Source organism: Drosophila subpulchrella, chromosome 2L (assembly GCF_014743375.2).
Source record: "Drosophila subpulchrella strain 33 F10 #4 breed RU33 chromosome 2L, RU_Dsub_v1.1 Primary Assembly, whole genome shotgun sequence".
NCBI classification, from domain to species: domain Eukaryota; kingdom Metazoa; phylum Arthropoda; class Insecta; order Diptera; family Drosophilidae; genus Drosophila; species Drosophila subpulchrella.
Genome location: NC_050610.1, coordinates 1,703,311 through 1,719,984, shown reverse-complemented (window position 1 = coordinate 1,719,984; position 16,674 = coordinate 1,703,311). Strand labels below are relative to the sequence as shown.

General features: G+C 43.4%; 2 protein-coding genes across 2 annotated transcripts; both read right to left on the bottom strand.

Moving 5' to 3' along the window:
• Window positions 1-5,769: 5,769 nt before the first annotated feature.
• LOC119546093 (CD209 antigen-like protein B) lies at window positions 5,770-6,624 on the bottom strand. Its single transcript, XM_037852173.1, has one exon. It carries the CDS (start codon window positions 6,622-6,624, stop codon window positions 5,770-5,772), a length of 855 nt encoding a protein of 284 aa, XP_037708101.1.
• A 6,017-nt stretch (window positions 6,625-12,641) lies between these two features.
• LOC119547036 (V-type proton ATPase catalytic subunit A) lies at window positions 12,642-16,343 on the bottom strand. Its single transcript, XM_037853710.1, has 5 exons — window positions 16,219-16,343; window positions 15,750-15,881; window positions 14,850-15,547; window positions 13,501-14,478; window positions 12,642-13,403 (listed from the first exon to the last, which is right to left on the bottom strand). The coding sequence occupies exons 2-5, from the start codon at window positions 15,823-15,825 to the stop codon at window positions 13,311-13,313; spliced, it is 1,845 nt and encodes a 614-aa protein (XP_037709638.1). The 5' UTR covers window positions 15,826-15,881; window positions 16,219-16,343; the 3' UTR covers window positions 12,642-13,310.
• Window positions 16,344-16,674: the final 331 nt, after the last annotated feature.

The window sequence follows — 16,674 nt, the reverse complement described above, 5'->3', positions numbered from 1 at the left end:
TTTAAAATGTTTTGCTCAGTAATTGGCGATGCCAACCATCGCTTACTACTATCGATTGCTATCAGATGCTATCGGTGTTTTCAGAAATAAAAAATCATCGATAGTTTTACCGCTAAATTCAAAATAATGCGGGAACGCAGTGGTTTTTGTTTTATTACGATAACGAGCATAAATAAGTTCGAATTACCGGCTTGCTTAAATAACTGTATCTTAGGATATTCATGAGATGCATTTCGTGCAATTATTAGAACAAATTACCTTTTAAATCGGTTTATTAAGGAGCCTTTTAAAAGTAAATAAAAAATATGTCATTCAGTCGACAAAAATTTAGGGCAATTTGTTAAATTTGTTGGGAAAAATTAAGCAATCAAATATTGCGTATATTTATATCAAAGTTTCATGTGATTTAAGTGATTTAACAAGTAACAAGATAATTTAGGTACTTAGTCTATCATATTTCTTAGAAATCAATAACTTATTTTTTACCATCTTATAGCAAATAGGTACGTTGTTCCACTCACATATTAAGTCGTTCCGATTCGAAGCGGATTTGAATTTGTTTTTGGTAACCGCTGTCTTAAATTAGTGCTCCCCTTGCTGGCATTAATTTATTTAGGAATTCATATATATTTAAAGTATGCTACACAATTTGTTTATTGTTTGTATGCGTCTTTCTCAAACAAGATTTACTAAGATATATAAAATACCGCAAAGACTAAAGTTACAAATTATCTAAATATAAAAAAATAAAAATACAATAAACAAAATAACAATTTTTGTTGACCATTTGATGATGCAAAGGTAAATAGATTCTTCTATAATCTTTTGCCCGCAGCAACAGAAAGTTGGAATTTTAAACAAAGATTAAATCTGAAACGACCTCTGATTTTTAACGGTTTTAATTTTATTTGGTTGCTTAGCCTAATACTTAATGGTATATTGTAACGGGTTGGTTCTGTCAGTGTTAGAAAAAAAATATTTGTTTTATCAATCTCTGATTGACCATAAAAAAGTTTGCCACGACAACACTAACGACTACAAACGACCAGAACGCTAAAATGTGTGTTTTTTAAAGATTTTGTAAAAGTGTAAATTACATTTTATTTTTATACCCGTTACTCGTAGAGTAAAAGGCTATACTAGATTCGTCGGAAAGTATGTAACAGGCAGAAGGAAGCGTTTCCGACCCCGTTCTTGATCAGGATCACTAGCCGAGTCGATCTAGCCATGTCCGTCTGTCCGTCTGTCTGTCCGGCTGAACGCTGAGATCTCGGAAACTATGAGAGAGAGATTTGGCGTGCAGATTCCTGAGCTTCCTACGCAGCGGAAGTTTATTTCAGCAGAGTGTCACGCTCACTCTAAAGCCCACAAACCGCCCAAAACTGTGGCTCCTACAGTTTTGATGCTAGAATAAAAAATTTAACTGAAATGTATTGTTCTCATCAATATCTATCGATTGACCTAAAATAAAATTTGCCACGCCCACTTCAACGCCCACAAACTTCAAAAAATCGTACATATGAACGTGGATATCTCGGAAACTATCAAAGATTGAGAGAGAATCGGGATCTCAGATTTAGATTCCGTAGCCTTGTGCGCAGCGCAAGTTTGTTATGCGAATATGCCACGCCCACTCTAACGCCCACAAACCGCCCAAGCCTGTGGCGCCCACAATTTTCATGCTAGATAGAAAATTTTAACTGAACTGTATTGGTCTCGTCAATACCTATCGATTGACCCATTTGCCACGCCCACCCTAACGCCCATAACGCTTAAATCTGTCTACCGCCGGTAGGTGGCGCATTTCAATCTTGCTTTGCTGCTTGCTTATCTCCATTTCCCTTTGGTCCCTTTAGGTGAGTAACGGGTATCTTATAGTCGAGGCACTCGACTATAGCGGTCTTCCTTGTTTTTATTAATACCTTTCCGCCTATCTATGTAGTTGTACGAATAGGAGCAGTCGTTAAGAAGTCAAGAACTGTGCAATCTTGCGAACAGTCCCTTTGTGGCTTGCATATCTCTCATTTTTATACCCTTGCAGAGGGTATATTGATTTCAGTCAGAAGTTTGCAACGCAGTGAAGGAGACGTTTCCGACCCCATAAAGTATATATATTCTTGATCAGCATGACTAGACGAGTCGATCTAGCCATGTCCGTCTGTCCGTCTGTCCGTCTGTCCGTCTGTCCGTCTGTCCGTCTGTCCGTCTGTCCGTCTGTCCGTCCGTTTCTACGCAAACTAGTCTCTCAGTTTTAAAGCTATCGGGCTGAAACTTTCCCAAAAGTCTTATATCTTTTGCAGGTAGTATATAAGTCGGAACCAGCCGGATCGGACAACTATATCTTATAGCTCCCATAGGAATAATCGGACAAATAAATGAAAAAAATTATATCTTTGGTGTTTTTTAGCATATAACCTCCTAAGCTTGGAAATAACAATTTTTAAATAATTTTGAATTTTGAATTAAATTTTATCGAAATCGGACGACTATATCATATAGCTGCCATAGGAACGATCGTAAAATTTGTGGAAAAATAATATGAAAAAAATTATAGCTTCGGTGTTTTTCAACATATAACCTCTAACGCTTGGACATAACATTTTTTATTTAGTTCTGAATTTCGAATTAAATTTTATCAAAATCGGACGACTATGTCATATAGCTGCCATAGGAACGATCGGAAAATTGGTAGGAAAATAATATGAAACAAATTATAGCTTCGGTGTTTTTTGACATATTATCTTATACTATTGGGAATATCATTTTTTGTGTTTTGAAATTTAATAATTATAGCTGCAAGGGTATATAAGCTTCGGCTTGCCGAAGCTAACTTCCTTTCTTGTTTTTGCTAAAACTGCTAGATTTGTGGCAAATAGCATTAAGAAATGTATTTAAAAGTTGCCAAAAATTCCATCTAAATTTCTTAAGTGGCAGATTGTCCAATCCGGCTTGTTTAAACTTACATATGTACAATGTACATATATAAAACCTGCAATAGAAAAAAACTTTTGGGAAGCTTTCATCCCGATAGCAACTAAGAGACTAGTTTGCGTAGCAACGGACGGACATGGGTAAATAGACTAGTCTAGTGATGGTCATCCAGAACATATTCACCTTCACAGTGGTATAATTTTTTTTTGAGTAAAAAGAGCTGGATAAACAAAAAATCAACTCTCAAATTAAGGTTAAGCTAAACAAAGTAGAACGCTATAGCCGAGTGCCAGATACCACTTACTCCGCTAAAAGGAGTAAAAGCGAGACCAGCGATCTCAATATATGTATGGTTATGTGGGCGTTTTTGGCGTTAGAGTGGACGTGGCAAACTTTTTTTTAGGTAAATCGATAGGAATTGACGAGACTAATACATTGAGTGGGCGTGGCATGTTCATACAACATACTTGCGCTGCGTACGAAAATAAGGAATCTAAATCTGAAATCTCAGCCCTATCAAAAAATCTTTACAACGACACATAACACAAATCTGTAGCAGGAGTGCCAGCCTTTCGAAATTAAGCTGTTTTATAGCTGTTTTGCCGCGAAACTAGCAGGGATGTCCTAAGGGCGATAACTTATGTTTCTGCCTAACACCATTTAAATGTGCTCAGGACCCTTAAACACGTTTTCGGACAAACAGACAAACGAAATAAAAATTTCATTTTTAAAAATTCACCAAAAATCTTTTTTTGCCAATAACTATAAAATGGAGTTTCGGATTTTAACAAAATCGTATTTTCAACTAGAATACATTTATCTTCAACGGCCCCATCAGATCAAATTTTCTTAAATTTTACTTTTATATCTCTTTCATCAAAACCATTTTAATTTTTTTTAAGTCTTGGGATACATTTTTTTTTAGTTTTTGCGTTACTATCAAAGCAGATTTCATTTCTTTAAGAAAGCTAACACCCATAATCCCAGGTAAAAACAAGGAAGAACGCTATAGTCGAGTACCTCGACTATCAGATACCCGTTACTCAGCTAAAGGGACCAAAGGTAAATGGAGATATGCAAGCAGCAAAGCGAGATTTAAATGCGCCACCTACCGGCGGAAGACAGATTTAAGCATTGTGGGCGTTAGGGTAGGCGTTGGATCAATCGATAGGTATTGACGAGACCAATACATTTCAGTTAAAATTTTTTATCTAGCATACAAATTGTGAGCGCCACAGGCTTGGGCGGTTTGTGGGCGGTAGAGTGGGCGTGGCATATTCGCATAACAAACCTGCGCTGCGTACAAAGCTACGGAATCTAAATCTGAAATCCCAATACTCTATCTTTGATAGTTTCCGAGATATCCGCGTTCATATTTACGATTTTTTGAAGTTTGTGGGCGGTTTGTGGGCGTTAAAGTGGGCGTGGCAAACTTTTTTTTGGGTCAATCGATAGGTATTGATAAGAACAATTAATTTCAGTTTAAAATTTTACTCTAGCATCAAAACTGTAGAAGCCACAGTTTTGGGCGGTTTGTGGGCGTTAGAGTGGGCGTGGCACTCTACTGAAAAAAACTTGCGCTGCGTAAGAAGCTCAGGAATCTGCTCGCCAAATCTCAATAGCCTAGCTCTCATAGTTTCCAAGATCTCAGCGTTCATCCGGACAGACAGACGGACAGACGGACATGGCTAGATCGACTCGGCTAGTGATCCTGATCAAGAATATATATACTTTATGGGGTCGGAAACGCTTCCTTCTGCCTCTTACATACTTTCCGACGAATCTAGTATACCCTTTTACTCTACGAGTAACGGGTATAACAAGGAAGAACGCTATAGTCGAGTACCTCGACTATTAGATACCCGTTACTCAGCTAAAGGGACCAAAGGGAAATGGAGATATGCAAGCAGCAAAGCGAGATTGAAATGCGCCACCTATCGGCGGTAGACAGATTTAAGCGTTATGGGCGTTAGAGTGGGCGTGGCAAATTTTTTTTTTGGGTCAATCGATAGGTATTGACGAGACCAATACAGTTCAGTTAAAATTTTGTATCTAGCATGAAAATTGTGGGCGCCACAGGCTTGGGCGGTTTGTGGGCGTTAGAGTGGGCGTGGCATATTTGCGTTACAAACTTGCGCTGCGCACAAGGCTACGGAATCTAAATCTGAGATCCCAATTCTCTACCCTTGATAGTTTCCGAGATATCCACGTTCATATTTACGATTCCTTGAAGTTTGTGGGCGGTTTGTGGGCGTAAAGGTGGGCGTGGCAAATTTTTTTTTGAATCAATCGATAGGTATTGATGAGAACAATACATTTCAGTTAAAATTTTTATTCTAGCATCAAAACTGTAGGAGCCACAGTTTTGGGCGGTTTGTGGGCGTTAGAGTGGGCGTGGCACTCTACTGAAATAAACTTGCGCTGCGTAAGAAGCTCAAGAATCTGCACGCCAAATCTCATAGCTGCCTAGCTCTCATAGTTTCCGAGATCTCAGCGTTCATCCGGACAGACAGACGGACAGACGGACAGACGGACATGGCTAGATCGACTCGGCTAGTGATCCTGATCAAGAATATATATACTTTATGGGGTCGGAAACGCTTCCTTCTGCCTGTTACATACTTTCCGACGAATCTAGTATACCCTTTTACTCTACAAGTAACGGGTATAATCATCGCCATCGCACACTCTCCTGGAACGCTTCGTCACTACGTGGACTGCCGTCTACAGACATCATTTTCTTGAACTTATACAGAATTTGTTTTGACGGCCGCGACATTAGAAAAAATTCAATTTTTTGATAGTCCGAACATTGTTTATTTCCCCATATATTTGTTTTTAAACACATTTATCTGCCTTACAAATGAAGAAATGGGTATTGCTGCACCTGGCATCCCACATTTCACCAAAATAAAAGGAAACGCAGCGTCGATCACTCAATCCGCTGTTGGGTTGTCCTGGCTTCCATTTTAAAAAGGGAGCTTGTTTTCCGGAAGCTACAGAGATGAACGTGACTTCCTTGGCCCGAGCACTGATGCCCAGCCAGTAGGATCTGTTATAGATAAGAGAAGCATATAGGTCCTTAGACTCCTGCATATTTTCAATATCCGCTAGTTGTGCCCCCATTTCGCGACAGGCACTTTCTGCACTTTCCCAATTTAACGTGTAACCGTTCTCAATATAAAAGAACTTTGAGCCAATCTTCTTGAAACCTTGCATTGGTTTGTTTAGTGTATCTTGTAAAATCTCTGGCTGTCCTTCCAACTTAACCTGATGTTCGCTCTCTGTGCCTGTTTGATTTTCAATCCGACGCGGATTTTTCTCGAATTCCTTTGATATGATCTGTCGTTCTATACTCCTCAACCTGGCATCGAAGTCCTGTGGGATGAGTTTCTTTAAATTTTGCATCAGGTTTTCAAACTGGTTTTCAATTTTTGTTTCAAAAGCAGCCTCCAAGGAAGTCTTAACACTCAATAAGGATTCCTGCATGGCGTCGAGTTGGATCTTTATTTGCTTCTCTTCCTCCTGGACGCCTTTTGCTATGATTTTCTTACAGGTGTCCCACTGATCCTGGTTGGACTGAACTAAATCCATAACTGGCCTTAGCCTCGTGAAAAAGTGTCCATTACAGCGGGTCTCTAGATCTTCCGATGGCTTTCCAGCTGCTGTAGATCCATAAGGACATCCAACCATTAACACGAATAACCAAATGGCTGCCACTTTTTCCATTTCAAAGTGGTTCAGAATTAGTATCTGTAGCTTTAATCAAGGGTCTCGTTGGGCAACTGAAATGTTGGGGCTCAGATGCCTGCTTTTATAGTAAATCAATCTGTCAATCCTTATCTTGACTCAAAGCCGTAATAATGAAAAATATGTACATTTTTACATATATAAGAAATAAGTTTGAAAACCAGAAATCAGTAAGAGCAAACAAGTATGAGTTTACAGATAAGATTTCATACTGGTAAAACAAAAACAGTGACATTTTTATGTGCTCTCAGAATAAACGATTATGATTTAATTTTATTAATAGTCAGAAGAAAAATCCAGAATTGTTTATAACCAAAATAATATACATTTTTTATAAGCTTATTCACTTCAAATTTAATCAGCTTTAATGTTTTCTAGGAATAGTCAAATTATCTCGGCTGAGGAGCTTGTGAGATGGTTCCAAAGTCGCTTAGCTGGTTCAACCAAGCGGGTCGCAGGTTGCGGATAGCGGACGACCTCTCTCGAGGCCAACTGTGAATAAGCTGGTGGTAGAGGTCAAACACGGAATCGTGGACAGAAACCCCAGTAAAAAAAGTCCTGGACAGCCAGCGGATGTATTGCAACGAAGCAATACCGACGATGCGAATTGTTCAGCCGCATCTAAATAGTTGCTTTACACAAACCCACTCCCAACACAACACCTACCCATCTCCCCTCCCAAACAACATCTCACTCCGGGCCGAACTACGGTGTAATACGGACCGTGCCAAGAGTCAGCCTGGCTGGGGGCCCGGATCAAAAACTAGCCCAGTCTCAAACGGTGTGCTCAGGGACATGGCGACCCCCTGTTCTACCTATCGCCTTACCCGGGCATCGCGGATCTCTGCCCGGGCGGACTTTTCCCCTTCTCCGCAACTCGTGGGACCAATTATGGAATCAACAAATATAACAAAACACAGAGACGGGAACTCTCAAAAAACCCTCGGATAAGCTGAACACTTGTTCCAACATCCGCACTAGCATGGTCCCGAAAGGGCCGCATCCCAAACTGGGAATAACGGGTGGCAGAAAGCCAGCCGCGAACGCCTCCGCCACGGGCTCATCTGCGCCTAAAGCAGCGGTAGGCACTGCCAAGGCGCTCGGGCCACCCGCTGGAGCAAACAAATATACTTACGCAGAAAGACGGACTGCGCCTGAATGGCTAAGGAAGGTAGAGTGGCAAAGAAGGTGCTTCCTAACTACGGGCAGGATAAGCCCACTCAAGAAGGGACTCAGGCGAGAAGGCAGCGATCCCTCGAACTACCCGGACCATCGGAGAAGAGATCTAAGATCCAGCCATCGGTCTCGTTGGCCGAAATCACGAAGGACCGTGTCATACTAGGCCTCATTGACAAGGGCAATTCGGAGGGCAGGATTCCCAGGAACAAGTGGTAGGCAGTGGAGTGCCACCTTTCCCTCATTTGCCTGCGCATGGTATGGGAGAAGCCAGGCACCTCGCCCTGCTGCATGGATGCGGGCTGGTACCAGGGCAGCGTCAAGGTGGTGGCCTGCTACAGTCAGCGGTCGGCCGATCTGTACAAAAAGGCGACGAGCAAGCTCGGTGATGTCTATGAAGGGGCGAACATCGTCGCACTAGACTGGTGTGATGTCCCCAGTAGGCCCCGAGCCAGGACTTGGCTCCCAGCAGCGATCAAGGCGCCGGAGGACATCCTCTTCATGTTGCAAGAATGCAGCCCGCACCTCCCCACGAAGGACTAGAAAGTCGTCAAGGTGGAGGAGCATGAAGGAAAACCCCCCAGATGCGCTGGTCAGAGGACTAGCAGAGGAATGCGAAAAGCTCAGGAAAGGTTTGGTAATAGGCTGTGACGCCAACGCCCATCACACCCAGTGGGGTTTGCCCAAACAACAACGACAGAGGTGAGTCTCATTTTGATTTTATTCTAAGTTCAAACCTATTCTTATGCAATAGGGGCAATGTCCCTACTTTCATAACTAAAACTTGCCAAACGATCATAGATCAAACTTTGGTATCAGACTCACTCGTAGGCGCAGTCAAAAACTGGGCAGTCTGTGACGAGCACTCCTTTTCGGGCCATAGATTCATAGAAACCGTATTGTCCCTTGATTCGCCCTTGCCGGTCAGCTTCGCTAACCCCAGACGAGCCGACTGGCACAGGCACAAAGAAGTTCTGGCGAATATCCTCCCCATGGAACCGTCAGAAAGCATCACAAACCCACAGGAGCTGGACGGAACAGTATATAAATTCACAGAGGCATGCAACACTGACTTCAAAGTGGCATGCCCCACAGGGAAACCAAGGGGAAGGAAAAACCCCTCTGGTGGACCCAACAACTATCAATCCTCAGAACCAACTGCAGATGCCTGTTTAACAGAGCAAAGGCGGGAAATGAGGACACTAAATGGCAGAACTACAAGTATGAACTAGCCTCTTACAAAAAGGCCATTAGAAGAGCAAAACATACTGCATGGCAGACCTTCTGCTCTGACATAGAAAAAAGGACTGATGCCGCAAGGCTCAGGAAAATACTATCTAAGACAGCCGCGCCTCTGGACTATCTTCAGAAAGCAATCGGATCATGGTCAGACTCCAGTGAAGAGTCCTTGGACCTGCTTCTAGACGCTCACTTCCCGGGGAGCCAACAAACAGGTCATCCTCCTGAAAGAGGAGCAGGAGAGGGAATCGAATTAGATCCACTCCTATCAGACCGCAACATGAAATGGTCCATTCATAGTTTAAAACCATACAAATCGCCGGGACCGGACGGGATAACACCGGCTCACATCCAGCAAGCAGGACAAATAGCCATAAACTGGTTGAAGAAAATCTTCCAATCTATCCTGGCGGTAGGAGAACTACCAACAGCATGGCAAGAAACAAAGGTGGTTTTCATTCCCAAGGCAGGGAAGGCCACTCACACCACAGCAAAGGATTTTAGGCCAATAAGCCTAAAATCATTCCTGCTTAAGAGCTTTGAAAGAATGATAAGCCTACACAAAAGGGCCTCCATAGACCCGACACAAATATCAGAGGCACAACACGCTTATACCAAAGGTAAGTCAACCAAATCGGCGCTACACTTGGTGGTAAGCAGCATCGAGAAATCACTCAGCATCAAGGAATACACACTGATCTCCTTCCTGGACATAGAGGGAGCCTTCAATAAAGTGCTTCCCACTGCAATAACAGAATCTCTCACAGAACTAGGGGTTGAGCCGCCAATGGTGAGGCTAATCCATAAATTGCTGATAGGCAGAATGGTCACAGCCACACTAGGGACCTCAACCCAGACTAGACTAGTGAACGGAGGCACCCCGCAAGGAGGTGTACTATCACCCCTCCTGTGAAATATCGCAGTAAATAAACTACTGCGGATTCTGGAAGGAGGAGGTTGTAAGGTTGTGGCATACGCAGACGACGTCGCCATCATCTTTAATGGAAAATATCCACAAACACGTTGCGATCTTATGACCGCTAAATGGAATGGACGATAGAGAACGGACTTGGGGTAAATCCCTCGAAAACGGAACTTGTTCTATTTACAAATAGATACAAAATTCCACAACTCAACCCACCCATTCTAAACAATTGTAATCTCTTTTTTAGCGATCACGCCAGATACTTGGGGTTAGTATTAGATAAGCGCCTCAAATGGGGCTTAAATAACCAAGAGAGAACCAAGAAAGCGACCATTGCACTTTACTCCTGTAAAAAAGCAATTGGGCTAGGATGGGGCATGTCCCCTAGAATAGTCAACTGGATATACACAGCGGTAGTCAAGCCAATCCTACTATACGGAGTGGCTCTGTGGTGGACCGCTCTGCACAAACAATGCATACTGACTCCTCTAAACAAAGTACAGCGAATGGCGGCTTTGTGTATTAGTGGAGCCCCTTGAACCACCCCGAATGAAGCGCTGAATGCGATATTGAACCTTCCTAGCCTGGACTTAGCAGGCATGAAAAGGGCCAAATCGGCAGCTATTCGACTGAGGGATACAGGGCAGTGGAAAGCCCAATTTTATGGCCATGCTAAAATTCTCCAGCATGATAAATCGATTCCGAAGATAACGGACCTATGCAAATCCATCGAATATAGTCACACACCTTTAAGGCCCTGATTCCAGATAGAGAGGAATGGCAGCAGGGCCGACCGGGCACGACGGACGCAATCTGCTTCTACACAGATGGCTCCAAATTAGAAGGACAAGTTGACGGAGGTGTATACTCCGAACAATTAGATATCAGGAAGTCATTCAGGCTCCCGGACAACTGTAGCGTCTTCCAGGCGGAGGTCCACGCTATAAAAGAAGCACTAACCTGTTTAGGGAACTTAAGCCTCCAAAGAGGACACCTAAACATATATAGTGATAGCCAAGCGGCTATGAAATCGATCTACTCGACAAACACTCCCGTACAATAGCAGACTGTCGCAGATCTCTCCACTAGATGGCTAATCAGTTTACTATCTGCCTAATATGGGTTCCGGGTCACCGGGAGATCGTAGGCAACTGCATAGCGGACGAGTTAGCCAGGCAGGGCACCACCGAGCATCTCCTCCAAGGAGAGGAGAATGTTGGTATGCCCATGGCAACTTGCAAGCTAAATATAAAAAATTACTTTAACACACTAGCCAACACCCATTGGCAAAACGCACCACAGTGCCGTATCTCTCACCAGACATGGCATGTGATAAGCAACAAAAAATCCTCGGAATTACTCAAATTTAGCCGCACAGAGTGTGGCATGCTGATTCGAACTCTTACAGGCCACTGGCTTGTTGGCACTCATGCCGGCAGGCTTAAACACCCACAAAATGATTTCTGCAGAAGCTGCAGGGATGAGGAAGAAGAGGAAACGGTAGAACACCTTATCTGCTTCTGCCCAGCCCTATGCGGACTCAGACTGAAACACTTAAGAAGTCCCTTAATCGACGGTCTTCACGAAATATCGGAGATTAATCTCAAAAACATAAGTGCCTTTATAAAATCTTTCGGGTGGAAGACATGCTGATCAGCTTAACACAGGTTGAAACTACTATATACGGGACCCTAGAGAAGGAAAAACGAGATCATGCGGTATCACAATGGACCCATAGAGGTCTAAGTGTGTCGGACCATAGTCCGACAGCCGCCCTAACCTAACCTAACCTAGTCAAATTATTAAGCGTTCTGGGAACAAACACAAGGGTTTTTGTACCATAAAAATAACCATACATAGAGTGAGCAGGAGAGATGGAGATAGGCAAACGGCAAAGCCACTTTTCCGATATTACAAGGTGCCACCGCCACCTAGCGGCGATTACAACATTTGGTCATGTGGGCGTCAGACTGGTTGTTACGTTATGGTCGTTAGGGTGGACGTGAAAAACTTTTTTGTCAATCGATAGCTATTGACAAAACCTTTTCGATAAAATTTGTAATCTAGCATAAAAACTGTGGGCGTCACAGTTTTGGGCGGTTAGAGTGTGCGTCGCAACCTAATGAAATGTTCTAGAGCTGCAAAAAATCTCTAGAATCTATTTGGCTAATTCAACTTTCTAGTTTTTATAGTTTCCGAGATCTCAGCGTTCATACGAACGGACAAACAGACGGACGTGACTAGATCGACTCTGATGGTGATCCTGATCAAGATTATATATAACATATATTCCTTCCTGTTATTTACTTTCCGACAAATCTAGTATACCCTTTTACTCTACGAGTAATGGGTATAATTAGGTGCAAAATAAAATTGTACCTACGGTCCGCGGCACCTTTACTTTACGTTATGACCTCGTCTCAAAAATACGAAAAACTTAAAAGCCTCATAGAAAAACATTGTAAGACATTACTATGTCTAAGCAAAATAACATCATGAACTTTGTCTGCGATTATGTATACATTTTTTAAAAATTACACATTTCAATTGTATACATCTTGGGTTCTGCCATTTTGTACTAAATTCAAGCCACAAGGATCCGAATGAAAAGCACCCTCACTTTTTGTAACATTCATAATACATTTTATTCCATAGCTCCATTTGCAACACACACAAGTTACTGAAATAGCTATTCTTCTTTGGTAGTAAAGGTACATGCTTTTGGGGCTACGTTGTTATTGCGTTCTTTAAAGGTCTATAATATGTAGGAATATAATATTATGTAATTTTGTAAAGTTTCAAACTCCCTTTAGATTCGTTTAGTTGGTTTAGTTTCACACAATAGGGTAACGAACACAATCGATAACTATATGAAAATTTACTAACAATACATAGCTGTGAATTATAAATATATATCAACATAGATAGTTATACATATGTGTTGTATATGTATGGTAATTATGTTTATGGCTGGTTCAACTGCGTTTCCTTTGCGCTACCGACTAATTATTGTTCGTCTTTCCTAACTCGCCGTCGTCGTGTGTTTTTTGTTTTGTGTATCTTCTGTTGATTCGATTCTGACCTGACTAGACCTGAAGCGGGCCAAACTGTTTGTTTAACTTATAAATAAACTTGGATTCAAATATCTTATTATGCATTATGTAAATATGACTAGATTGAATGGGGAATTCGAATAATAACCTAGCTTTGGTTTCTTATTTCGTTTGGTTTGTTTCTTTTTCCATTCCTCTTGCTAGGGAATTCCGCAGTTGTTGTTGGCTGGATCCGCTTAATCCTCCAAATTTCGGAAGGCTTGCTGCAGGTCCTCGTATAGCTGGTCGTAGTCCGCCTTGATCTTTTGCTCGCCGTCTTTCACTGGGTCCTGAAATTAGAACAACATTAATGATATACACTTTTGTTAGTAGTTTTTTGTTATATAATTGTATTACATAATCAACACTGGGTTATTTCAAACTCACCTTGAACTTCATCGACGACAGCTGATACATAATGCCGCCCATCGACTCCCTAATGGTGTTCCATGTGATCTTGTTATCCGATTGGGCTGTGGACTCAACGGCATGTCGGGCGGTCTCATAAAAAGACATGATGTTTCTCAGCATGCCCACTGTCTTGTAAAAGGGACACACGCGATCGTAAGGCGAGTAGGAGTTCTGTTGCAGGAAATCGTCCTTGAGCAGCTTGGCCACTTCCAATGTCACTTTGTCGGTCTCGGCCAGCGAGGCCTTGCCTACCAGTTGTACGATTTCAGAGAGATCTTCCTCCTCCTGCAGGATCTCCTTGACCTTGGTACGTAGCGGCACGAATTCGGGGAAGTTCTTGTCATAGTATTCATCCAAAGCACGCATGTACTTCGAGTAGGAGATGAGCCAGTTGATAGAGGGGAAGTGCTTCCTCTGAGCCAGCTTCTTGTCAAGACCCCAGAACACCTGAACAATACCCAAAGTGGCGGAGGTCACGGGATCAGAAAAGTCACCACCAGGAGGCGACACAGCTCCCACAATGGACACGGACCCCTCGCGCTCCGGGTTACCCAGGCACTTCACGCGCCCAGCACGCTCGTAGAAGGTGGCCAGACGGGCGCCTAGATAAGCCGGGTAGCCGGAATCAGCGGGCATCTCAGCCAAACGACCCGAAATCTCACGCAAAGCCTCGGCCCAACGGGAGGTGGAGTCTGCCATCATGGCCACGTTGTAGCCCATGTCGCGGAAATATTCGGACAGAGTAATACCGGTGTAGATAGAGGCCTCTCGAGCAGCCACGGGCATGTTGGAGGTGTTGGCCACTAGGGCAGTACGCTTCATGATGGATTCGGTAACACCATCGATTTCGCAAGTCAGTTCGGGGAAGTCTCGCAGTACCTCAGACATCTCGTTACCACGCTCGCCGCAACCGACGTAGATGATCACATCGGAGTTGGAGTACTTGGACAGAGCCTGTGGAGAGAAAAGGGTAAATATTGAGGACTTGGAAGTATTAAATTATAACTAGTATTCTATAAAATTACTCTCAACAGTAAAAAATCCGTTAGGCCCGTATTAACGGCTTTAGCTTTGAAAGAAGTTGATGCTTAAAGCAGTCGGATTAAAAGGTATTATAACTTAATTATTTTACCAGTTAATTCCAACTATCATAAGTCTGCAAACATTTTTTAGGACTTAATGACTGCGTAAATCTACAACTTTTTTTTGAAGGCAAACCTGTTTGAAATAAAAGATGGACCCTAGAGGTATACTATAATATTAAGACAGTTACTAATTGTAACTTACTATAATAATATTACATATATAAGCATAGAGGAACTCACCTGCGAGATGACGGTCTTGCCGCAGCCGAAGGCTCCGGGGATGGCAGTGGTGCCGCCCTGGACGCAGGGGAAGAGCGAGTCGAGGACGCGTTGGCCCGTGAAGAGCGGATGGTTGGCAGGCAGCTTTTCGGTAACGGGACGTGGCTGCCTCACTGGCCACACCTGCAACATGGTGTGCTTGGTGATCTCGCCGTCGAACTCCGTCTCCAGGACAATATCCTCCAAGTTGTAGTTGCCCGCCGGGGCAATGTACCGCACGGTTCCCTTGGCCCTGGGAGCCACAATCATGCGCTGCTTCACCAGCGTGTTCTCGTGGACCACTCCGTAAAGATCTCCCCCAGTGATGTGCGAGCCCACGCGCACATTTAGCGGATTGAATTCCCACATCACCGAGCGAGATAAGGCGGTTGTGTTGACACCTTTGGGTATATAGATGGAATTGGTCATTTCACCAATGTCCCTCAAAGGACGTTGGATGCCGTCGAAGATGCTGCCCATAATGCCGGGTCCCAGCTCCACGGACAGGGGCTTGCCGGTGCGCAGCACGGGATCGCCCACGGTGACGCCGGAGGTCTCCTCGTACACCTGGATGGTGGCCATGTCGCCCTCCAGGCGGATGATTTCGCCCACCAGCTCGTAATAGCCCACGCGGACCAGCTCGTACATGGCAGATCCCGACATGGCCTCCGCGGTGACCACTAAGGGGAGATAAAGGAAAAGGAGGAGCAGGGTTGAGGAGAGTAATAACCAGAAGCATTAACCAGGAGGAGTAGCAGGATCAGCAGGAGAACGAGGATCAGGAAGGGGAGGAGGCATAAGAGGGCCATGGGAAAAAGAGCACATGGAGATTAGCCAAATCTTGGGGGTCGGCGATTGAAGGACAATGGTGACGTCGCATACCTGGTCCCGACACCGCGTAGACACGGCCATATTCCGACTCGCGCTCCTCGTCTTTGAATTTCCTCAAGTTGGACATGGTCGCGGTTGCTTCTCTTCTTCTTCTGCTTCGGTAACGGTCAAAACGCTCGTTGGCTGTTATAAAAGTAACGGTTTTATTATTAAACAAAAACACACATTTTCCATGCCCCCGAGAGAGTTTTCCGTGTGCGCTATGTGAGGAAAATCATAGGTGGCGCTGTTGTGCAGCAGCAGCCCCCAGTGAAAAGCTTCACACCCCCGCAACCCTGCATCGATTTTCCAATACAATTTTCACGCATGCCACGAACGGCCAGCTGAATTTTACACATTTCCCGCAGCACAATAACGCCTTTCACATTTTCTTTCTATTACGCGCATTGAGTTTCGCTTATTGCTTGTTTTATGCGGTAATTACTGTTTTTTTCGCTGTCCTAAAATTAAATATGCTCACATTTGTTTCACCAGCTCTTATGAAAATTCTCTTGCTTTTTTGATTTTACTCTAGTATTGATCTATCGGCTATCGACCAGGGTCCCGGATTTTGATAGAGCTGGACTGTGTTGAACTCACGTCGAGGCACGCACGATAAATGTACAGCTTAATACCTGAATTCCATTGGCTTATGTTATTACGTTCTGCTAAATGTATATTCTTGGTAATCCCTAAGGTGCTGATTTGTCGATTTCAATAACAAATTTCAGCAATTGAGGAAACGACCTTATGAATTTTCAAACAGCTGTGACCAATGGTCAAAAGGAACTTTATTCAGGGGCCACTGAAATCACTTCATCGTTCTGAGTATGTAGTGCTGAGTATTAATGCTACTAAAATGCTACAGAGTTACCAATGCCCTCTTAAAGCAACTTAATTTTTCGGTTGCAAAAAAAACACTCCCGACCGCTGTTCA

What these genes read in the sequence shown, in the direction of transcription:
- LOC119546093 (XM_037852173.1), bottom strand. Translation starts at nt 6,624, where the DNA reads ATGGTTGGATGTCCTTATGGATCTACAGCAGCTGGAAAGCCATCGGAA.
- LOC119547036 (XM_037853710.1), bottom strand. Translation starts at nt 15,825, where the DNA reads ATGTCCAACTTGAGGAAATTCAAAGACGAGGAGCGCGAGTCGGAATAT. An exon ending in CTACGCGGTGTCGGGACCAG is followed by an intron (nt 15,548 to 15,749) that starts GTATGCGACGTC and finishes ATCTCCCCTTAG; the next exon opens with TGGTCACCGCGGAGGCCATG. An exon ending in GCAAGACCGTCATCTCGCAG is followed by an intron (nt 14,479 to 14,849) that starts GTGAGTTCCTCT and finishes TTCTCTCCACAG; the next exon opens with GCTCTGTCCAAGTACTCCAA.